We start from the raw sequence: 25,236 nt of genomic DNA on the forward strand, positions 1-25,236 counted from the left end.
AATCATTACCCTTGTGTAAACGGGTGTAACCGGGCGTAACGGAGCCGGTGCCTTTGTTCTACTGTCGGCATTGTGGCGGTAAGGGCAGCGTTAAGATTTCTTTCGAGCTTGATTCATTCCGCGTGTACGGTGCAGTTAGATCCAATTTACCCTTTTTAAGCGCAATAGCATTTAAGATTGCTCTTTATGCTGGCCATATTACATTAAATGGTTTACATTCTTCCGAAATACGATGTATTGCATTGCCTTTCGTAAATTAATTCCACATACCACGGAAATGTACAGGCGGTCCCCGAGATACACGGTTAATGGGGACCGAAAACGACCGCAAAATACCGCGTATCTCGAATTTCCGCGTAAGTCGAATCTCGTGATTTTTAGCCAAAATATCAATAATTTTCGTGTAATTTTGAAAGTAGGGGGTGGTTTTAGCCACTTTATAAATTATTTGATATGATTCTGACGGAATATAACAGTTTTAAACGTTTTTAAATAGTTTTTAACATTCGATCAAAACGGAAATTATTTGGCAATTTAAAATTGATGTGTCAAATCAGTACAATTTGTTCAAAGAACTGTCAAATTTAGAAAACCGCGTATCTCCGAATCCGCGTATAAGAGGTACCGTGTATCTCGGGGACCGCCTGTAGTCTTCTATCTCGGTCTCAGGCCGGAACTTAATTGATCGGTTGTTTTTGAATTAAGCTAGAAGCAAAGCTAAATATGTTACAAAAAATGCATGAAGCGTAAATTAAAAAGGTATTTTGATTGTCTAGTAAAGAGGAAACGAACAGCATGTCCCGTCTACGGTTCGGCGTATGTTGGCGTTAAAGTCTCAGCCACTGTGAGCATTGACATGTTTGGGAATCTTTCGGTGATAGGTTCGAGAGTGAGTTTAAACGATTTCCAGAATCCCAACACTCGTGGCGATGGTTTCTTTCATTCCTCCCCAACTTCCCAAAAGGGCTGCATACATCGTTGCAGCTTTCCTGGAGAATGGCTTCATTAGGCAACCGGAACGAAAGGGAAGGACGGGTAGGACGACTTCATCAACCAACCAGGAGCAACAGGAACCAGATCGGGTAGCAATTGCTTTTCGCTTCTCGTATTTTCCACCTCACCGGGCAGAGTGGCAATGCCAGCAGACTGCAGACATTGTGCATTGCGTTGTAAGGAATTGGTTATGGGCTTTCGATCATTTTCATGAGGGCTCGTACGCACGCACCCGACCGGAACTGATTTGCAATTAGATCGACATTCAGCTGGCCAGAGCAGGCTGACTGGCGAAACGGCGCGATGAGCTGCTGCTTCTGGGCTAAAACCCACTCAACGTTTTGTCAACCAGAGTGCATTATGAAGCGTGACTGACGACTGTGTGACAAGAGCATGCAATGCCGGATCGGGGAACGAGCGTGGTCCAAATACTCCATCAATTGGTGATTTTGCTGCACGCAGCTAATCATTGTCACATTGCCAAACGCGGTGCGGCATGATTGATGAGATTAATGAACATGTAAGTATGAAGTATTGTTGGTAGTGGAACCACAGTGAGCAAGGATAAGAGATGACTGCAATTTATTTATGAGCTTTAATAGGCCGTTTGTCGGTAATGAGTATTCACGTTGAGCCTGTTGCAACTGCAAGCTTCAATTACGTTACGTCGTAGTTTTACAAAGCAATTGGAAGTTTATTGGGTTAGGATAATTTAAAACTTGATTTCAAGTACTACGCATGTCTCTCATCTATAAAGAAGCGTAAATGATCTGAAATGTAGGATTTTGAAGCCAAGAGAAAATGAGATGCTAGATTAAAGTAAAAAAAGCAATAGTGTTGAGTGTATGATAAGATTTTTGAAAATGAATGATGCAAATAAAACACAAACACAAAGTTAGCTCTTAACTTTACATACAGTATCATTGAACACTTTTATGATCTATTAACGTAACGTAATTGAAGCTTGCAGTTGTCACTCACTTGACTAATGTATGAAAAATGTATATCTGTGGTTGGTTATTTTAAAGATGGCTACACTTACTACATCAACATTTTTATCGTTTAACATGAACAATGTCATTTGAAGTTTTATGTCCCTTTAAAAAGAATTAGAAATTGAATCAATGTTGTATTTTAGTGCATTTTGCTGAAGATATAGAGAAAATAAGAAAAACGTATACAATTCCTACGATTGAATTATGCCCGCATGTTAGCATAACTCATATAAATTGAGCTATAAATATCGACATTCAACCACTTGAGCTCCAGCTTTATTTATACAATAAGTCTGGCGATAACACTTCAATCTTACCGTGTATTTACATTAGCTCGTTGTTGGTTATTTGGTCTGGACACAGTTGCTAGTAGACGTGATAATGCCCAATGTACGTTTATATCCAAGCTTATCGTCGATGAGATAGATTCGCCAGAACTATTGTCTAGAGTCAATATAAATGCCCGTCTTACATAGGATAATCCATTATTACAGAGTAATTAGAACTAACCTTACAATATGTGCATACAGCGAGAACGACCCTATGACTGCAATGGCACCCGTAAATTTAATCTGATTTACATGTCTTTTGACTGGTACAACTCTACTAGTTTTCGTTAATCTGTCTAAAAATCTTGTAAACTGGTTTTAGTTTGTTATTTGTTGTGTTAATACTTATTATATTTATTTTAGTCTTACTTTTAAGTCTGTGGTGAGGACGCTTGTTTGGCCAATCACTTTACTGACAACAATAAACAATAACAAAATAAAATAAACTCCATCGACTTTTGAATTAATCAATCAATAAAACTACTTTTATTGTATTTAAATTCATTACTATAAAAGTCGTGGTATAATATGCCTAGCAGTGTAAAATCTTGTTATATTCAATGTATATGCTATGTCATTTGTTGCATTTCTACACGCTGTAATTGTTTTGTTTTCTATTTTTCATGCAAGTTAAATAACATCTTTCAGAGTGTTATTTTTTTTTCAAACATGCAAACACTGTATTGAATTTAAAGCGCAATACTTTGCAATTATTCTCGCTACATCATTGCTCCTCGCTGGTGATGTCCGACACATATCCATCATACCATAATAATCCTAACAGATATTACAAATGACCCCAAACATTAGAGGTTGTTTTCTGCAGGCAAACACTATTGCTTGCAGCCCGAGGGCCGTCAGCACGTTCCATTGCTGGTGTTGTGTGTTGTTCAGTTTATTTGTAATTTTCCTAGACACGTGAACTGCAAAGTGATTGCGTTGGAGTGTTCAATTTAATTAAGCGATACTTTCCACTTGCCATTGTGGTTAATGGGTATTCGCGCATTCACGCAACACCGTATTCATCCACGTACCATCCTGATAAGCTGTGTACGATATCAATATGACAGAAATGGATGGATCCGTGCAGCTCCGGTAGCAGCCTGGCCATAGCTTTCATCATGTAATAACCGCCAAGAGGAAGTGCCAATCGGGTGCATTTGATTCATTACTATCGAAGCGATTTAGTTTTTACCGAGTGGCGGGTAGGAAATATGCCCAGGCAAAATGCGCACCGGATGATGGCACTACACTCGATCAACCATTAATTCGCACCATAATGAATCGCTGCGATAAATCATCCGTACCGGACATTGTCAACTGGTGATGGCACCAGGACGAATCGCGGCCACAGCGACCCATCCGATTGTATCGATGCACTTTTGATTGCATTTAATTTTAAAATCTCTTCCACGGAATTACTGTAATCAGTGGAAATGTCAGGCGACAGCACCGGTAACCGTTCATCGGATGACATCCACTTCTGATTTCCGTTGTGCTGGGATGGGTGTAAGAACAGTTCAACTGGTTCGAAATTATTACGCTGCCTGTTGCTTCCCTTAGATGTAGGTTTTCTGTATCGGTTTGGATTCATCAAAGACCGTGCTGGATGTAAAATGCTACAATTTATCGATTGGATGACAGTTGGCGCAATGAATGATTAACTCGGTGTCGCTTACCTTTCTCGCGCCAGACGATGAGACGTCAATCAAGAATATTTATGATTCAACTGTTGGTAGCACATCTACCGTTTGTCCCCTGCATTTGCATCCGAAGAAGTGTAATATAGTGTTCATTTTATGTTTTATACAATGTTGCTAGAGGAGGTTTTGCTCGATTGATATTTTTGATACAGTGCTAATTGAATGATACAGTAGAATATAAAAATTAAACTAAAAACCCCTCAGATGAATTCGTCAAGTAGTTAGACGCTTAAAAGTGTAACAAAACTTTGTCTCGTTTAATTATGCATAATAGATCATTTTGCTCATGTACTGATTCACTTCAAAAATCAACTCCTAATATTAACCTTTTTTTGCTGTGCGGTTCATTTAGTTCAATGTGAATTTTTGAGAAAATTGCTCATGCCAAAGAGATTGGCTGGCGGCCGGAAATTGCTCGACGATAACAATCTCACTGATTGCGGTCTCCTGGTCAGCTATTAGGCGTAATATTCTGCATTAAAAACATTGCACGTATTAATTATAAACTGCTTTGTTTAGAGGCTCTATTTCGTTGATTAGACCGCCCAAGGGACGTGAAGCTCTTTTCACTTTGATGACCACGATGAGAATGTAGATTCAGATTGTATTGCGACCGGGTCACGAGTAGAGGGGATTTAATTGATCCACAACAAAATTGACAACTGTCGAATCGTGAGGGACGAACATTGAGTAATTAGAACAAATGTTTCATTTACCCTTGAGTATTTGCTTCGGTCATCCAGTACGCGCTTATGATAGCAGCTTATGGTAGCAGTGTCAGGCAAAAGCATCGTTGTTCTGTTAAACAAAAGTTCTTAAGCAAAATAAAAAAAATATTGAACATATTTCAATGATCACTACTTTAACCTTTCGAACATTGGTAGAGTGTACGGCTACAAACCAATCGCAATTTTCTTTGACAATTTTTCCCATCATTTTGGACGGCCAACCTTTCAAACATTGCGTACGTGCGTATAACAAACACACCTAGCACGTAATATATCAATTAGGAGCAGATGATCAACGGTAGTTACGAATGATGGTTTTACAAAATGGTCGTCCATACGGTCGAATTTTGACAAACGGTCCACTCGCAATCCACACCAAAGAAACGGGTGATTATAAAGTCATTTCCGCTCCTTCCTTTACGTGCTTAACTTGAAGCTGGTTTGATTATTTGTAGACCGTAATTAAGGTGCGTGGAACGGTGCTTTCTATGAGGCGATTGGAGTCGAACAGGCCGAATTTCGCTGTGGTACAAGCACGTTGGTCGGTTTGGTGAATTACTGACAAATGTTTTTTCGAATTCAAATTTCCTTCCCTTCTCACGGTGGCCGTCTGTTCCGTGCATTGGTTTTGTTGTGTGTTATTGTTGATAGCATGCAGCAGCTGGTTGATTTTGTGGCTAACTGCACAATACGGGCTAAAACAGATGCATTCTGGAAACCATATCCGCTTGGTTAGCGAGAAACAATGATGGAGGAGAGTGATAGAAAAGAATATTGCTTGGAAGATGTTTTATTATGCTATGTTACTGTGCTTAGTACAGTTAAATAATTATATGCACTCAAAACGATTTTTTTCTGTGTTTTTTTATGGATATGTTGTACATGAACACCAACGGTTCATTTCCATTATTTATGTGCAACATATTTGCTTTTTACGTCTTTACTTACAAATACGAGAAATAAGAGACGTTAAATTTAAGAGAAAAAAAAACGAAGAAACAAGAACATAAACGAATATTTTAAATTCCAATTTTATATACAATACCACAGTTGCGTTACATTCTGTCATTAATTCAGAAGATCCATTTGCTATCTCTTAAAAAGAAACTCTCGAAAAGCTCGACTCGTTGATAAGTGGCATCGTAAACCCAAGATGACGAGCAAGTGACATAAATAGAGCGCAATAGATCGATAAAGACCCGCTGCGCTTGCTAATGCCGCTTCAGCACTCGTGCAGCTGGCAATCCTTCAATCTCCTTTCATAACGAGCAATAAGAAAGGCTAAGAAGCAAACAACACCAACCCCCGTGTAACCGTACGCCAGGCACAAGGCGCACAACACAACCAAAGAGCGAGCGCAACCAAGCAATCACTGCCCCAATGGCCACAGTGCACAGTGTGCTGTGCGGAAACGGAAAGCACCGAACCGTCCAGCAGAACGAAAAGGGACAGACAGTGCGCAACGGCCGGAGCGCTCTCGAGCGCGCAATAAATAATACATTTAACTTCTAAAACGCTTTTGCACTTAGTCGCCTAACTACATGCGCTCAGAAGTCAATTAACCAGCTTAACAAATTAGCCACCGGAACCGGAAGGCAGCGGCAGCGGCTGCGGCGGCAGCAATGGCGCCCGCTCATTGGCTGTGCGGAGTGCGCAACCGTTCGTTAGCTCCGCCTACTTTTGCAACGGCGCAACAGCAAGAGGAAAAAATGCCGGCCTTACGCAAACCACGCAAACGCGCCGGCCGACCGATCCGTCAGGCGAGGCTGCGGACGGACCGAGCGAACAAGTTTCTTTCCAACCGGCAAAGCGAACGCCTCGTGGTCGTGCGGACACGTTTCGAAGTCGAAGTGCTCTTGGGCAGCCAGTGCGTGGGGTTTACGTACTTACACACTCCTGTCGGCGTAGCGCGTATAGCGCGGTGTGCGTGTTCGTGCGTTGTGTTTGCTCTGTGCGAGCTTTGCTGTTGCTGTCGCGTCTTGGCAGGTGCGCGCTTGTGTTGAAGTGAAGAGTTTTCCAGTGCGACGTGCATAGATACAGTGCGGTACAGTGCGATCTTGGAGCATTCGTGTGGCGTGACAATTGGTATTGTGAGGAAATTTAGCACAGCGTCGTTCGTTTTGTGTGTGCATGTGGAAAGAAAGGAGAATAAATTGCGGCGTGTTTTTGTGCGTACAATGTAAACTGTCGATGAGATAGAGTTAACGGCAAAGGTGGTGCAACTTGTAACGTTTTCTCGAAGCCAAAAAAGTATGAATTTAAAGTGCAAAAAGCAAGGTTGCTGGTGTGACGATACGTGCTAAAAATTAAGACGCAATGTTTACCGTGTGTTAAGTGACAGAAAAGGCAGATAGTCCCATTCACTGCTGTAGCTGTTCATGATCTCATCCCACCCTGTTTGTGTGGGATAATTGGCGAGATTTGTTTGTTAAAAAATTCAGACCCTTTTGTTGGCGGCCTCCCATAAAACAAAAATGCTCGAAGAAGCCGATCTGCGATCAGGCAAGATGTTGTGCCGAACGAGCAGTCCGCCACCGCCGTGCAGCAGTCCCGCGGGGTCGGAAATATCCGTCGGCTCGCCGAGTCCACCGCCTATCGGAAGCGAATCAGCCCATCCCGCCCATCTGCCCCATCCGCACCCGCTAGCGGTGACGCACCTGGTCCACCATCATCCGCTCGTTCACCCGCACCATCCGCACCATCCGGCGGCCCTGCATGCCCATGCGGCGGTCAGTGCACTGCAGGCCCGGGCCGAAGACTACTTCACGCCGCTGAAGCGGCTGCGCATGGTGGAGGGTGGCAGTGGCGTCGAGCTCGCCAGTCCGCCCGGTGGCAGCCCGAAGGAATCCACCAGCCGGGGCTCGAGCCCCACGACGCCCATTAACAGTGCGAGCAGTGCAAACACGGTCACCTCGCCCAACAATAGCGGCAACTCGGCCACCACCCTCACCACCAGCACTACCACCAGCAGCAACACTACCAAACCGTCCTCCGGGTCGACCGCGGCCGAAGGCGTCAAGTCGTTCTCGATTGCCGACATCCTGGGACGCGACGCGGAGGCCGCAAGCCGGGAGGGAGCGCGGGAACCGAGCCCACCGCCGATTAATCCCGCCCTGCACCATGCTTCCCTGTCGCACCATCACCTGCATCTCACCGGTCACCATCCGGCGGCCCATCTGGCGGCGGCCCACCACCACCACCATCACCATCACAGCAGTAGCACGCTGCAGCAGGCGGCGTCCAAAATCGTGCGACCCTGGGACCATCTGCGGGGGCCGATCCCGGTGCGGCCCTTTCTGCCACCGGCTCTGCTGCACTACGAGCACCGGCTAGCCCTGGACTACCACCAGCAGCTGCAGGAACACTTCCGGGCGCAGGCCCAGCTGCTGCGGCACATGAGCATGGACATCATCCCGTCGGAGAGTGGGTCGGAGCGGTCGAGCTCGGCGGCCAGCGATTGCTGTTCGCCGGAAATTGGCCGCGGGTCGGACCACCAGAGCCACCAGTCGTCACAGTCCTCGTCGTCCGGGGTGGGCGGTGGATCGGCGGGTGCGGGCGATGGTAGTGGCCGAAGCGGCGCGAACGGAGGCGCTAGCGGGGCAGCCAAATCGGGCAGCAAGACGGCACCGAACGGGACGCCGCTCGATGCACTGTTCCAGATGACGAACAAGAACTTCGACGAATCGAACGAGGATAGTGGTAAGTTGGGCATAAATTCGTGTGTAAAAGAATGACTTAGAAGATTTGGAAATACGCTACGGGGATTTGTGCGGATTGGCAGCAGCAATTGTCCTTCGAGTTTCCTTCATTAAAACACGTCTCGTTGCGTGAGCAAATGTCTTCTTTTATTGACTTTCTACTTGCTAATTGCCAATGCCTTGCTCAGGACATCACGGGCTTCACGCAATCGAACGTGTGAAGTGAAAAAGGTCGCTACGTAAACAAAGCTTGGAAGCAAGTAGGCGTCGCTTCGCTGTGGCATGATTGCTTGCTTTGCTAATAAGACGCTGTTTGAACAGTGCGTCCCGTGCGGGGTTTTCCCACCACGGATGTTCGCCTCATAAAGCAGCCATAGTTGGCCGATTTGTTTGCAGATCAATGGCAGACGAAGCTCGCTCGCCTGTCCCTATTTCTATGCAGTAGTTGCGATTGCTCAAATATTTGCACTGTCTGGAAGTTTTATTTAAGCAACAGGAGAGCTACCAGCAATAAAGGTTAATAAGCAAACTCTACTCCAATTACAAATAACAGAAAGTGTGAGGAAAAGCGTCACTTGGGAGCGCAAGTTAAGCGCAAAAGGTTACGATTGGTGTGGATTTTGAACTCTTTTCCTAATCTTAATTATCTTTTTTTAACTTGGTTGCTCAAATCAGAAACCTTCAGCTAAACTTCAGAGTTTTGAAACGATTCTCCTACACGATACTACATAGTCTAGTATTATTATCTTTTCTACCTTTTCCCCTTTTCATTACGTTCCTGATGCGTTTTGTTGACTTTCTTCCTTCCCTCCTCCTCTCCAACAGCGATAGAGAGAGCAGTCGTGATGGAAAGCGTTTGATAATTTATGAAACCTACTCATGCAACATTCATGATAACGCTGCCAACTAACCCGACCGCGGTGCGCATAACGTTAGCCGTTTGAGCGAATATCTGGACCACTCGTTACCCACTCCTCGGTCGGTATTGGATGACGGAGAGACTTGGAATTAAAATTAGATTACCAAGACTTACAAATGAGATCCGATTACCATTTCTCCTGCCGGTCGGAGCAGCGGACTCGTTGGCGGTGCTCGGTGGCTCGGTAAACGATGTTTCGTGTTGGTTGTTGTTTTTCCCCCGCCGTGAGGTTTTGTTGTGTTTGTTTGCGGGTCCATAATATCACGCATTCGTCCCCTCTACCCACCCCTGCAGTCAAGTGGGAACTCGGCACGGTTTGCGATGCCGATGCGCGATTGTAACGCGATTGTAAACGCAATAGAGACAACGCAATGGCTCGTTGAGGGCAACACGAATCTACCCCTCATGGCAGCTGGGGAACTAACGGAGCTGGAAGGGGGGGGGGGGGGGAAGGGGAGAGTAAGGATGAGATTGTCCATTGTTTTTGCACCGGCCCGGCACGCTGACAGTGTGGCACATTAATGCACGACAAGCAATCCTCGGCTGTTTCGTGTTTGCTGCATCACCGAGCCGCGGCACGGCTTTGGACTCGTTTGTTAAGCTAACGAGCAATTTTCATCGTCGATTGAGGTGTGAGCGAGGGGCTTGGAGAAGATTTGCTGCCGCTGCCTCCGCTGCCATTAACCTCCTAACCACCATTGCCACCCTGCGGTACGCTAGGTTTACTTCCGTCACAATCCGACTGTAGCGTGTGTTATCAAGGGGATCGCTATTTTTGAGGAGCTGCAGACTGATTAACTAACGAGATGCTGCTTAATCAAGGCGCGATCGTGGCTCCTGCCCGTCTCGGGGTTAATTACCCTTGCGACGTCACGACTACTGCTTTGTGCCGTTTGCTCTGCTTCTTAATTATATAGGTAGTGCGGGCACTCGGATACTGGTAAATTATGCACGATGGTTCCATTTTGTTTGAAGACAGTGGCATTAAACTGAGTTGAACTTGGTAAGCATTTCTTCAACCTAAATACTGAAAACTTGTTCAGAAAGATATATAGTACAATGGAGCAAACATTTATTGTACATATTGACAAGTGCAGCAACATACTAGCAAAAACACCAAATAACGATTTATCAGATAATCTTCTTTAAACATTAAACACAACTTAACAAAGTTCCTGTAAGAAAAATAAAGCTCCAAAGAAGAAAAAAAACCTCCAATGATCGTGATTTAATCGAAATTATGGTTACGGAAACAAAAGAACAAAAGCGGATCACAACGCAGACGTGAGAAGCAGCATCACGTCCGCAATATATTGGAACAATATTGGCCCCCGAAGCTTCTGGTCTGAGCGGACGCTGAGCGGGAACCTGTTTTTGGGATTTCCGAAGTGTGCAATAAATCAAAATCCAATTACCGAATCTTCCAATCCGATACAACCAAACAGAGTGCCCAAGGTCGGATCATCGTTGAAAGATGCCGCAAGATCAAATCGTTCGCTACCGCAGCTGACGGAACCGATCTCGGCGTAATCATCATCGATTACGAGAACCTAGAGTGCCTCCGAGCAGTGATCCGAGCCCAGTGCCCAAATTGGTTTGGCAAATAAGCTTTGCTGCGCGTAATTCAATGCTGTGGTTGCGTTTATTGATTCACCAACCGTTCGGTAGGTGCGCATTCCCATTTTTGCGTGGGAACTTTAGTACATTGACAAATTGAATTTTTTCCTGATGTGCAGCATCAGCTGGGAACAGCGCTCAAAAATCATCAACAGCCTAGCAAATTCCAATCAACGCACCACCAAAGCAGCAAAGAATACGTATGATGGTTTTGCGGCTCCCAAAGCTCAGGTTCAAAGCGACCCGAACGAAGAACGAGCAACGAAAACAAAAAGTGTCGGGCAAGGTGAGAGAAAATAACACGTTAGATCCAATTGGCTACGCCCGATTTAGATTGATCCAACAATTATGTTATTGTCGGGATGGAAACGATGTGTTTTTATCTTTCCCTGTTTTTTTTTGAGTCACCTTTTCCCTTTTCCGCTTCTTGTTACCGCGTCTTCCGTGCGCTGCTTAATGTGTGCCGCGGCCACTTGCTCACTAATCAGGTGCATCCTGTTTCCTAACGCACCAACAACCAGGCGTCCAGGTGAATCACCATCGTCGGGTAAGCTCGAATCAAACGGACGTCGGCATTCCACCGAAATCCTTCGCCAGCGTGCGTGATGAATCGACGCGATTCGTCATGGCGGCCCAGTCTACTGAATGAGAGGGAGTGGAATGGAGCGGCGGCCAAAACGGTCCCAAAAATACGGGCCAACTCCCGGGGCTGCCACCGAACCGCACCGCTGGAACGAATCGAAGGTAACCTCGGTGCGATCCTGAGCGATCACGCGATGATCGCTTATTGTCGCCAGACCCGACTCTTTTTTGGCCACCGGCCCCGCTGCCACTCAGCGCTCTCCGATGGCAGCTGACAGGGCCGACGGTTAATGGCGGTGACGATCGGCGGGCGAAGCGGCCAACGTTGCAGTTTGCGCCGTGGATCTGCCCGGTGCCAGTGCCACTTTAAATTATCACGTTCCGGATGTCAAGCCGAGCCGTCGTTCCTGCGTTTTCCTTCGCACCAGTTCGAAGGCAGCACAACAGCCAACGCGCAGTGCCTACCGCTAGCAGCCAGATCGGCGACCGACCCTGAAATTTGGCTGCCTGCAACTGACACTAATGGTGAGGCGACCCGGCACTGCTGGTTTTTTTGTGTGTGCATCCCCGTTGTCTTTAATTGTTTTCTACCCGTCGGCAGTTGTTTGGTCTGGAGGAAGATGCAAATATGCAATTTTGCACTGACGTGCCCGGTTTCCGTGGACGGCTTTGTGGCTTCGCAAGCCGAAGCACACATGTGCCAGAACGGGAACAATGCTCTTTGATCACGAAAGTGTTGGGCACTCGGGCACAATAATTCCGCGCGCATAATCACAATGTTTGACAACGGCAGCAACATCAAAGAAGGACAAATATTGAACTACATCAAACGAGCCGGCTTAGGCGATGACAGCCAGCAACAAGCAAGATGAGCGAAGATGCTTTGCGCAGCTGAAACTACATTCTGTCGCGATCAAAAGACATTCGATGCACTATGTTTAGGGCAATTGTTTGGGCAATAGAAATAAGAAAATGGGGGAAACATTTCATTTCCTGCAGGCAGGTGTTTCTTTCAACTTTAAACGAAATTGAAACGGCACTGCTTTCACCACCTTCATTCACAGCGCTCCAAAACCGTCCAAAGCAAATCAATTCACTCGCCCTGGGCTTGCCCTGGACACGATCGGTGGTGCATTCCGTTCAGTGCCGTTTGCGTTCGTTTCGCCCGCTTCGTCTTAGAACCATTAGACACCGCTGGACATCGACACCTCGGTTCATTCCCATCCATTCGAGGCCCGGGCTCAGCGACGGCCTGCAGGACCAGCTCGTTGCCGCTTTTGATCGGCAATCCGTAGAGCAGCTTATTAGCGCGCTCGCCTTTCCTACTTAACTCTCCACACACACACACACACACACACACACACACACACACCCCTTGTCTGGAAGCGATACTAAAGCACGCTGGACGATGGGTTTGTGGCGTGCGCGAGTTCCGCCCGGTAAAGGTTCGCTCGCGATCGAGGCCTGTTCCACAATTGGTTTGAATAAAATCCCCTCTCTGCTGGCGCTGCTGCTGCTGCGGCTGTTGCGGGCTCCTTCTCGCTCGACGCATAAGGAAGCAGGTCGAAGGAAGTCATTGGGCTGGAGGACAATACACGCGGCGGACGGGTGGAATACGAAATGTTCGCTACATCAAAGGCCACATGCCGACAGATCATCAATTTTTCATTGATTGACTTAATCACTTTAGTACCGGTTGATTACAGTTTTCGGGTCTTGATCTCCTTGTTATTCTGTCGGGTTGGGAGGGGGGGAAAGGGATCGTAGGACACAGACACACACACAGACACTACTGGGTTTGCAACGTTCAACATATACCAATAAACGTTTAGCTCGTTGTTTTGCGCGCGCGAAGAGGACAAACATTCCAAACCGACGGTGCGGATGGAGAGGAGCGGATTGCCTGCCCGGCGGCCAGTTGATCGTCGCCAGCAATCATAATTCTGCATCGAAGCTACAACAACAGCAACACACACACACAACAACAAAAAACCCACCGAAAAGAACGAAACAATAATCGACACCGACCAGAGCGAGGAGTGTGAATATCGTTGCCGAAAGCCGAAGAATGGCCCCCAAAAGGAAGGGAGAGCTTGCAGCGATCTGGGCAGATAAAGAAAAAAAAAACATGTGAAATTCTGTCAGATTGGGCGTTCATTTTAGCGCACCGGAGAAGACTGCACTTGGGTTGCACATGGGTAGCAAATTAATTCTTTAATGCAAGGTTCGGAATTAATTAGGCTGTTGGATAAGGCTAATCGTGTATCTTGCTTATCTTAATAATTCAAATCAACCAGTCGCTATCTCAGTTGTTTTTTACATCCATTCAACCTGCCTCAACGGTGTGAACGTGACGCTCGCCTATCAGCACAGTACTTATGTATCGGATTATCAAAATGACATTTTGTTTCGTGCTTGAAAACATGCCCCGAACAAGGCGAGAACCGTTCCCGGGGCGACCCGAGATTAAGCCAGAACGCGAACAAAAGCCCTGCCTGTTAATAGCTATTAGCCGATTGATAATTCCACCTTGTCCGCCGGTTCTCAATCATCGTTTTAATGGTCCCAAAGACCCGGCTCGATCGGGGAATGGTGGAAGTCCACTGGGTGTGATGCCGAATTTGTCGACGCTTTAAACTAGGCGTCCGTTTGCCTGGTCACCTTTAGCTTGGGTGAAGTTGCTGCACAGATTAGCTGCCCCCGTGGCTGCGGCATCAAACGGGCTTTGCCGCCGCCGGCACCAACACAGTTCAGTTCGTTTTTTCGATGTCCATGCCGGTTCCTTCGCTGAACAGCATAACTCATTCAACTATTAGATACAACAATAAAAGTCATAATAAGCCAACAACAAGCAACCGCGCGGACGGAGTGGGAGCGAGGAGAGACGGCCTTACCTGGACTGGGACTGGGCTCGGGCAGCAGCAATTCGGGAGAAGGGAAGGGGATCGAGCCAAACCTGATGCGCATCAAACGAGATTTGAATGTGTGCCAGCGGAAACGGTCGAATATGACGAATGTTTCGGATGTCGGGGGAACGCACGTGGAGGAGAAAATGTGTCGAAAAAGCATAAGCATGTGATCAAGCATGTATGAGATCGCCAGTTTCGCAAGTGTGTGTGTTGAAGCCCGCAGCCCACCTCTGCCCGGTGCGCGCTTTTGTGTAGGATGACTGGTACAATCGGACCCCCTCCTCCTCCCCAACTGTAAATGCTAACTAATATCCTCTTAATACGAATTGTTCTTCGCCAAGTGCGGCTGCAAGATTGCTCACTCACTGGGCCACCCCGCTCGGACGACTCGGGAAGCCTCTCCGGGCCGCTCCCTCGCAGCCCAACAGCACAGTTCGCCCGAGTCACTGCGGCGTCCGAGGCGTTCAATCCGGTTACCCCGGTCGGTGCTCGGCCGTTTCGGTGTTGATGAGCGAACAACCTCAAAAGCAGAATCCCCGTAGCTCGCCGTCTCGCTCGAGCCCGATCTTCTCCGTTGGGCTGTGGCCAAGGGTAGCGAGCAGGGCAGGAGAGGCTGCTGATGATGATGATGTGTCTGCCTGTGTGTGGCGAGCGGCCTCCGGTATAAATGGTGGAAGCAGCAACAAGGTGATCAAAGGCCAACGCCGACCGAGCCCAAAGGTGTCGGCTAGGCTAATTGGAAGAAGATCAAAGGATGCCGCCGCCCGGCCCTGGCACAATGAGCCGAGGGAGCTTTTTGTGGCCGCTTTTTTTCTTCTCTCGCTGCAGCCTCTCTCGTGCTCGCTCTCTCTCTCTCTTTGTCGCTCTCGTAGGAAGCTTATATTAAAGAGGTAAAAAAAGGTGAGAAAGAAAGGATGACACGCTGAACAAGGAGATGCCCGGGCCGGATGGGAGTGAGGAGATGTGTGTTGCTTTGTGTTTCCTTTTTCTGCAGCTACTCGATCTTGAGATTTGCTGCCATCTTCACTGTGAATGGGGCTTTTTGGCTCTCTCTCTCTCTCTCTCTCTCTCTCTCTCTCTCTCTCTCTCTCTCTATCTCTCTCTGTCTCTCTCTCTCTAACCCACCTGATCGGACTCAAACCCATTTCACTGGCCAGCAGCATTTTTGATGCTTTTTCCATCCACAATTTTGCAGAAGATCGATGCTGGTAATAACTCTATCGCGCGCTTCTGAGCGCTGCTTGGGAGGCCTCACCGTGGCAATTGGCTACAAGTGAGCTCTCGCACACTATCGACCAGCGAGACAAGAGGGCTATGTATTTGTCGGGGAGGGCTGTTCGGTAAGGGTCTAAAGGAGCGAAGGGTGACGGCACCACAAAAAGCAACTACTTCACACACACATACATACACACACAGGTACCAGACAAATTGAGTTTCAATTAATTTCCGATTTTCGCTAAACGATCGACGCGCTACGATCATGGAGGTCTTGGTATCTGGTGATCTGGTTTAGGCTCTCGTGTCGATGCCTGAGATATGAGGTTTTTTGTTTTATGTTTACAACTTTAGATTAGGCTTTTTTTGTTGGTTTCGGTATCACAACGGATAGAGCGGAGATAATGGTACCAAAAATATGCTCCACTCGTTTGGGTGTTGTTTTTTTTTGTTCTGCGGTGTGGCCTACAGCAAGACCTCATTAGCATCCGATTCAAATACATTTTCCACCGTTTTTCAGCAATAAAAGATGTTAATGAGTCTGAACGGTCGGGCAGTATTAGTAAAGCCTATTAACACGGTTCGACTTAATTATTTAATTCAAACCCATTTCTGCGCTCCGCTCACAATGAAATCGTTCGCGCAATACCTGTTTTGATTGCCAGCGCAATCGTTGCGAGTTAAAAATTTGCGCAACCAAATTTCGTGTGCGTGTGTGTGAGTGTGTTTGAACGTGTGTTTGAACGTTTGCTCCAATTATCATCCCAAAGCCAAAAAAAAAAAGGTGAAGCTGCCACCGACGTTGATAACCTTTGCCGGTGGTACACGGGCTCGTTTGGCTTTCACAACACTCTGCTGAGCTGAGAGCGGCCATTCAACGCACCCCGAAGTTGTCCGATTTCAATCCAATTAAGTCTTTAAGGCTCGCACGAAAACAAAACCATTCTCGCATCTCGCTCTGGAGAGCTCTCTGGTCGACGAGTTTGTTTTTCGATGCACTTCTTCCGTTCGGTGGAAAGTATCATCGGCTTAGAGGTGCTAGAGGTTGGCTGGCTGGCTGGCTGTTGTTGTTGTTTGGTTGTTCTGCTGTTGTCACTGACTGACAACCGACAATCACAACAAAACGAGCCCAACACACAGAAGAAGAAAAAGGTCCTTCAACAAGTGCACGACAAGGAACACGCACTCGAGAGTCAAAAGCCCTCTACCGACTGGGGGAGAGCGGCGAACGAATCGGATCTCCACAACTGACCGCTATAATCCGCCGTCACTTCGTAACGAGCTCGCCACTCACTCAGCTGTCAAATTAAATCACCTTCTTTCGTTCGCCGTGCAGGGAAGACCATCTTGCCCGATCAAACCGGGAGGAAGCAAAACGGGAAACGGAGAAAACTTCTTCTTCCTCCATCTTTGGTGGATCGATTCCGATGTGTTCTTTAGTTTCCCAGCCAGCTTCTAATCAATGCTAACCATTCGGGCGATTTGGGTTTAGAACAAACGCTTCCGAAGCAAATAGTATCGCTCGGTGAATCATGCCGAAAGTTCTCACGTCACCTCACCCAACCGAGACTGGGTTCTTTTGTTAATAATTCTGTCCCAATCCTACGACAGATCGGCCACCTTCGGCTTATGAATGAACGACAATTATTGATTTGTTAATTGATTCTGGACCGCGAGCCGCGTAGTGGTGGCGGTGCTGGTCATCTCCTTAAAAGCGTCGGCAGTGATTGACCGCAAGTATCATCATTACCGCGGCCGGTCCGTTTGTCTTTGATCTTGGCAGCGCTTCCTCTTGGTGGGGCGGCGTGGAAAACAAAAAACCCCGAAGTAGTGCTGCCACTTCCTTGCTGCCTGCCTGAAGCTGCACAACAGAACGGATGGCGGGAGCGAGAACGAGAACCTGGGCGAGCGCCCTTAATTCGATAGTCGGCGGCGAATGCGTGCCCTGTAATTATCGTCCCGAAAGCCCCTGGAGGAAGCGGGCGAGATTTGGTGAGCCCACCGTCGGCACCTCCACGCCAGGGGCAGGCAGAGCGAGCCGGCGATCACTTCTAACACCTACACCAACCGGCCCACCGGCCACCGAAATGACCGAAAGCGGAACCCCGACACCTTAACCAGCTCAAACGTCATAATGATGCTCGCAAACACTCTTCCCTCGCTCCGCTGCCAGCACACGAGCTAATGATTCACGCTCTTTGCGGTAGTGGAGGCTGAGGCCCATTTTTTGTGCTTTAATCGATTGATACGTCAAAACCAATCGCTCGCAACAAGTCAGATCAAACGCCCAGTGAAAAGTGGGCCTCAGCGGTATGGCAAAACAAGGCGAGAGAAGCCCAGGCCTAGTGAACTGGGCTACGGGATGAAGGAGTATCGCTCGGGATTTCTATCACTCCGCACGGGAGCGAAAGCGAGTACGAAAACAGAGCGAAACGAGCAGCGAACGGTCGAGGCAAAAAGTGGGCAACGAAAATTGAACGAAAACTCTAATGCACACACACCAAAAGAGGAAGAAAAAGGTGAGACGGCGAACCAGGACGCCGGAAAAAAAAACACACCGACCGACTCCATAATTATGTTTATTTATGATCACTTACCATTGTGAGCATTGTTATGCAAATAAGAGCAGTGCTTATGCAGCACGAGTGCAGCGCGAAAAGCGGGGTGCAGAAAGAAAAACGCACTGTGCCCGGAAAGGAGCTGGCAGTGAAGCTGACAGTACGGGCGCAAAAAAGAGACGTTGGGACGAAGAGATTTTTACCAATCCCGGCGGCAGCAGGCCGACGCTTTTCACTTGCCGCAGAGCGCAGAGCGTGGTGCAGAGAGTCGGTCGAGCATTCATGCTTCATTAAACCATTACCAACCCGAGGAGCGGAAGTTGCACGAGCCCGCCGATGCACAGCAGAGGGGGGTTTGAAAATCTCGACTGCCGTAAGCGAGAAGGGATGCGGGAAACGAAAACCAAGCGAAAACCGATGGAAAAGCGAAGCGTAAATCCCCCAGCGTCCGGAACGATAATCGATGACACATTGAGCACGGTGCGAAGTGATGATTTTTAGTGTAAACATACGGATACGGATGCGGCATGAAAAATCGTGTTTGCCGCACTGGCCGGAAGAAATCCTTCCGGGAGCAATCTGTCTTGAGCTTCGGAACCACCCCAACTGGTGGTTCGATTATTGGCTACTTAATCAAAATTGCGCCAACAAAAAGGTACGACAACGAACCCCTCCCTCTCCTTTCCCTCCTCCTCCTCCTTCTCCCCAGCACAGCGACAACAGCAAACAATTTGTAATCGATCCATTTCGATCGGCGTATCGAACGCCATAAATCAATTTGGATCGAATTTTCGCTTTGCACAGTCCACCCGCAGCGACACAAACACACACACACTCATTCACGACCAACACGAAACGAACAGGACCAAGCACGGGGAGGGGTTGGACACGCAACGATAGGAGATTGTTTCATTAATCCCCAATGTAAACAACACTTGACACTTGGCAACCGTCACCCGGCCCAAGCCCAAAAGTCAACGGTTTGCGCTCGCTCCGTCCGCGTGTTGCGAAGCAATAAACGATTTGGTGCTCCCTTTCCCGTGTGTGTTTCCCACTGCTAGCTTCCTTCCCAAAAAAGCCAAAAGGCGAACCTGCGAAGCGAAAACTCCCCTGTCTTTGCAGCCCGTCGCACAAACGGCAGGCGGCATTCAATGGTGAAAAATGGAGACGACACGAACGAACGCCCGAAACGACGTGATTTATGGTCGAGTGATTATTCTTCATTCCCAGCGCTTTTAGGAATATATGTGTGTGTGTTTGCTTGTGTGCGTGTATATACAAACGGCCAAGACGGTCCACCGACCATCATCACCACTACCAACGCGTGCCAAAGCGGTGGAGCGTATGTTTTACAATTGCGTGCCACCACCACCGCGGGGATTGTTTCGCTGGGCGGCTTGTTGACATGTTTTAGTAGCATCATCAGCACGCATCAGCCGCCATCATTCGTAACGGTAGCCGGGTGTAGTGAATTTAATTTGACAGATGATAGAGTGATGGCCGTTTTATAACCACCATCGAGTGTGCGTATGACGGATCGCTTCCACCCCAGGGGCCTGCTTGATAACAGTTGATTAGGCGCGCGCCGCTGATTGGTGCTCACGCGAACATGGACGACCCCGGCGGGCGGGTTACTTTCACAAAGAGTTGTACGCCGAAACGAAATTTAACGTCGGGTTTGTGTTTCTCTAAAATGTTAGGAGTTTTATTATTTTAAACACTTTCTAAAACACTCAAAACTGTTAGCGGCCTACACCTAAACCACCTACAGGAAATTGAACCTACGACGGTCTGGACCACCCAAGCACACGCAAGCATGTGCGGTCCCGTTTTTTTCAATCAATTTTCCATCTCCGTTGGACCTGTCGAGAGCGATTGCAGTGGAGCGAAAAGAAATTGCGCCGAGAAGCACTGCCAAAATCTCCCACGACCAGACCTCCCCAGACAGCCGTCAGGGCGTCAGCGGTGGAGCTGTTTGGCAACATCATCCCGATGTACTTGGTAAGTGCCACAGGCAGCGGGTTCACATCGCCGGAGGTCTGGGCGATATTTCCGCCCCCGTCGGGGAAGTTTTTCCCCGAATGAAAAATGTAGCAGAACGTGAGTAAGACGTTTTCGGCCGACCGCCAGAGCATCTGCTGGATGCTTCTCATGATCAGGTACTGCACCATAATCATGCGGCAGAGCAGCGGTCTTCGGGCATATGAGTGGTGTGGATATGGTGAAGCTGCTTGTAGCTCGTCGTACCGCAGGTATGCTTCTAATTTCCAATTAATTTTAGTTTCAATTAAATCTTCAACTCCTTATTCACTTGCGGGTCTCTTTTTTTGTTCTGCCACCAGGAAATTGTGGCAAAAGAGCAATGACAATTTTCCACCAGAACTAAAGAGCTGTGTGTTTGGGAGGGAGGAGAGAAGGAAACAATGTGCCTACCCATGCGTGGAAGTGATGGTGGTGTCGAACACAAAAGCTAAAGCAAACCGACGCAATTGGTTCGCATTAGTGGCCAAACTCGACGGCCGGCGACGACGAGCGATGTGACGAAAGGGAGAAAAAAGGCCAAGCTAACGAGCGTACGGCAGAGTGTGCCTAAACGATCGCATCGGATGGGACGCAAGCGAATGTAGCTTTTTTTTTGGGAGATGGAGAGGTCTTGCTTCAGCTCGGAGGTCCTCCCCGCCGCCATTGGTCATGCTCCGGTGGGTGACAAAACCGCGGCGATGCGATGAATAGACGTATGGGAAAGAAAAGAAAAACACACACGCACACGCACACATACTACTCACATTTCCTTTCTTCTTTCAGTGTACAGGGGAGCATAAAAAAGCCTTATCTAAACTACCCCCATAAGCCCGATCCGGTCGGCACACAATCGCCATCTTACGCGAGAGGGTGAACCGGGCCCAAGCGCGAGCGCGCGCGCGCGACAATCGTATTACCAAGAAAACGTAAGCCCTAAACGAGCGCGATAGGACAAAACGGGGGCATTTCATTCGCCCGTCCGTTTTTTTTTTTTCGATTAATTTTATAAATGGCTTTCTCGTGAGTTTGTTTTTGTCCCATTTGTCGCTGCCGCGATGGACGCGGGTTTGCGTGAGACTCTCGCCCCGCTCCTGTGGTGGTGTTGGTGGTAACCGTCCGTTTAGCCCGCGCCGTATTTACACGGTTGAGGGCATTTCAATTTCCTGTGCACCGAACACCGCACATCTTACCTTCTTTCCCCAGAGACTGGCTGATTTTGGGCTGCTAATTCCATCAACTGTGCGGCACGCAGCGACACAATTTGAGTTTAATCAATCTTGTCGGCGTTCGGTGTGACTTCTTCGTTTGGCAGTTGATGGGCTGGGGGGGCTTTTTTCAATAAACTGTGGTAGCATGTCCGATGGTTGATCGAAACAGACACATCTTCTGAAGAAATGATTGAGTAATTTTATTTACTCATAATTAGAATATTCTAAAGTCTGCCGTCTCTAACATGCATTGTAGCCATAATATTATATAAAGTACATGCGGACAGACGTTCTCGACGTAACATGTGTTGCAAAAATGGCATTCTATTCTTGGAACAGCAGCCCATAAACACTGATTTCTCTACGCCAACCTCAACTACTGTGTAAATAGTGATGTCTAGCCATTACAGTAACAGCGTAACAGTCGGAAACGAATGCGGTAGCATATCAGCATGTGGGCAAACATTGCCTTCAAGCCTCGTTCCGCGCTCGATGTTATGCGTTAAACCCACCTGCTTTGATCCCAATATCAATCGCAAGACGGCGGATGTTGGATTGTTTTGAGTTTCTACTTTCTCTGGCCTGCAAGCATACCACGCCGTCTAGACTCGCGAGACGTTTTCGGCCATTAGCAGCCGGAACAATTTGTTTGCCCAGCCAGCAAGCCGGCGATCGGAAGACGGCGATCGATCCGGCCAGTGGTTGTCATGCTGAGTGGTTGTGATCTCTTTCTCAGTGCAGGTTGGGTGCATAACATGTGCGTGCCAACTTGTGGCTGTGTGTTGATTTTGTTTGCAGATGGTTTCGTTCAAACATGGAAATAGTGCAATGACACCATCGCAAATCCCAAATCTTAACCAAAAAGTAGCATCCAAAGTCAGGCTCATACACACAGCAAACGCGCTCACAGTATATCTCGGAAAGTGATCATTCGTTTCTTCGTTCTTCCCAACCGTTGGCACCATATCTTGTTCTCTATTTATTACATAATTTTTTGCTCACCAGTTCTCTCTCTCTCTCTCTCTCTCTCTCTCTCTCTTTCTCTCTCTCTCTCTCTCTCTGATTTTTTGTTTACTCCTTTTGCCCGTTGTCGGCAAAGATCAAAGCGCCGGGTGAAAAGTGAACACACCCTTTAGGGCAAATTTTCCTGTTTTCTTCCATCCAGAGTTTCGAGCTGCGGCCTCTAAATGCCCGAGGCGCCTGAAGCGTCAGAATTGAATCTCAATAAGTGTGTGAGTTTTAACTTGTTTTGCGATTTTGGTTTTTCGCTGTACCGTTTTGTACCTGGACTGGATATTGAAATTGTAGAATGCTGTAGTGTAGGCCTCGGTGTATTGTAGTTCGGTTGCGTACGTCATCATTGAAATTGAGGACTCGCTCTTTACTTGCGAGCCTTCGATTGTTTGGGGCACATTTTCCCCCTTATCATCATCAATGAGCCGAGCGCGGGTAATGGAACTATGGTTGTGATTTTACTGTCCTTTCTGTCCGAATCCCTTTGGGACGCTTCCAACGATCAGCCCGCGCTGTATCGCGATCGATCTTTATAGTGCTCTGCTGTACGTCAGAGCCACTCCCTGCACGACCACCGGCGCCTTTTTGCTCTATCACTTCAAGCGAAACGAGCCTTGCAGCCCGCGGGCACCGCAGCACCGCTGAACGATGACGATGATGAACGGTAACACTTTTACGAAGAATAAATGATTTTTAAATTAATAAACCTCAAAACGGGGCGCGCACGGTGTGGGGGTTTGCGCTTGGATGTTGTTTCCTTCCCTTTCTTGTGCGCTCTTTGCCTTTTGTTTCGTACGCTTTGTTTTGCTCAGTGCCGTGCTCCGTTGAGCACGATTAAGGAGCAAAACCCCGCTCTTGAAGCTCGATAATGACCGACAGAAATTACCCTCATCATCATCGTTCTGCGGCACCCGACACGTCCTGTTCGCCCGAGCTGGCGGTATATAATGGTCTTGCGGTGCGATGTAGCTCTCTGTGTGCGTGTGTGTGCGTGTGTTGCGGGGGAGCTAGACGGAAAGTGAATTAATCACTTCTCATCAAACTTCCGATGCGCGTATGCGCAACTGCGATGCATTTTAGAGTGCTGTTGTGCCGCTGCACCTGGAACATTTCAAGCCGGAGAGCGAGAGACGGGAGATGAGGGCGCACTGCGCCAAGCCAAGGGCTTGGCAGTATGATCCCGTGGGCCATGGCTTGCACCTTTCCTTTCGGCGGTATCTTCAAGTGGCTTCAAGAGAGTGACTCAAATGTTTATGTTTAACTCAAACAATCATAATTACCATCTACTTATCGGTGCACGCACTGCCGAGTTGCATTCCCGTCGCATCGTCGGCTGGCCCGGTGGCTTGTGGTTTCTGTTGCGCCGCTTCTCCTATCTTAAGTAGCAATGGGTCGGTTAAGAGCATCTTCGAGAGCCTGCTTGTTTGTGTGTGTGTGTGTGTGTGTGTGTGGGGTGAGGGTGGCTTGCTCAGTCCGTTTCTGCCAGAATTACGTACGAAGATGACGGCGCCCCGTGATACGTCAACTTGGCTGCACACAAGCCATTTAGACCCGTTACGATACGAAGCGGCAAGCATGCAAGAAACGATTTCTCTCTCCGTCCACCATCCACTTCAACGGGTTGATTGTGTCCACAGAGAGCAAGAGAGAGAGAGAGAGAGACAAAACTCACTCTGGGTCGCTAAGGATCCGCTTCTCCCTGCCCCGTTAGCCCGTTTGGTGAAATGATTTTTTTTATTAATTTTATGGCTTTTAAACGATAGTAAATTGATGCTTAATATTAGCATTTATGACTGCCGCTGTCGGCATCACTTTATGCTTTTGCCGCACAGTTTCCCATCCATTCGTTTCGGAGTTGGCAAGTTTCGACCGCTCCTGCCCCAAACCGGGGGCAGTGCCTGCGAAGCCAACCTTCAAGCGCACACTTTGCGACTTCGCATCGAGCTCGGTCCAGGTATGGTCAGCATCTCTGACCCGCAACACTGACATGCTGACTGTTTTTATCTTTTTTGTCACATTTGGACACATATCGCCGAGCATATCAACCATCATCAACATCATCACATCAAAACTAGCCGCACAATTCGTAATGATTGTCCGTTTCGTGCGGGAGAATCGGCAACACTTTTCGACAGCCGGAACGCGGCCCCGGGAGAACGCGAGGCTCGGCAACAGACTCAACAATGCCGCGCCGTATTCTCCGTTCCAGTTGTCGGTTATCAACGCTATTTACGTGTGAAGGATGTAAAAGGCAGCAAGACAGAGAAGATTCGGCAGAGGTTCTGCAGAAAAAAATGGCATTTGCATGGGCATGATGGCAAGATTTACGACCAGCAATCGGTGGATCGGTCAGATGAATGCTGCACAGCGACGAGACCTGCTTGCTTGTTGTGATCACCACACCAGGTTGCATCCCGAAGCTGGTGATGATGCGGTGGCTCCGAAGAAGATTCATTACGTGCTGTAAATGTTTTCGATACGGGACGAAGTTTTGCATTCGAAACGCGCACAATTATTGCAGGGGCAATTGGACAGATTCGGCGAGGGAATGCTGTTCGATAATGAGGTTCTTCGTTTTTTATGGGCCTTTATGTGCTCCGGCTGGGTGAGGTTTTGGAGGTGCTTTTTGTACCATTGCAGATTGAAACTTCAACTTGTACGGAATTAGTATAAAAAGCAACGCGAGTTTTTTTTATGGGAAATGACGAACACTTCAGTTCTTAAGGAATTTATCTTTAATTTTAGA

At 47.9% G+C, this 25,236-nt stretch overlaps 2 protein-coding genes across 2 annotated transcripts in view; one reads left to right on the top strand and one right to left on the bottom strand.

Moving 5' to 3' along the window:
- LOC5667758 (uncharacterized) overlaps positions 1-25,236 on the bottom strand; it is a 549,880-nt gene that overhangs the window by 328,526 nt on the left and 196,118 nt on the right. The window lies entirely within an intron of this gene.
- The window catches only part of LOC4576841 (homeobox protein B-H1), a 28,853-nt gene continuing 10,136 nt past the window's right edge, over positions 6,520-25,236 (top strand). The window contains exon 1 of the mRNA XM_001230937.4: positions 6,520-8,447. Coding sequence (XP_001230938.4) covers positions 7,223-8,447 — 1,225 coding nt within the window. The 5' untranslated portion in view covers positions 6,520-7,222. The remainder of the gene's footprint in view (positions 8,448-25,236) is intronic.

Source organism: Anopheles gambiae, chromosome 2 (genome assembly GCF_943734735.2).
Source record: "Anopheles gambiae chromosome 2, idAnoGambNW_F1_1, whole genome shotgun sequence".
NCBI lineage: Eukaryota > Metazoa > Arthropoda > Insecta > Diptera > Culicidae > Anopheles > Anopheles gambiae.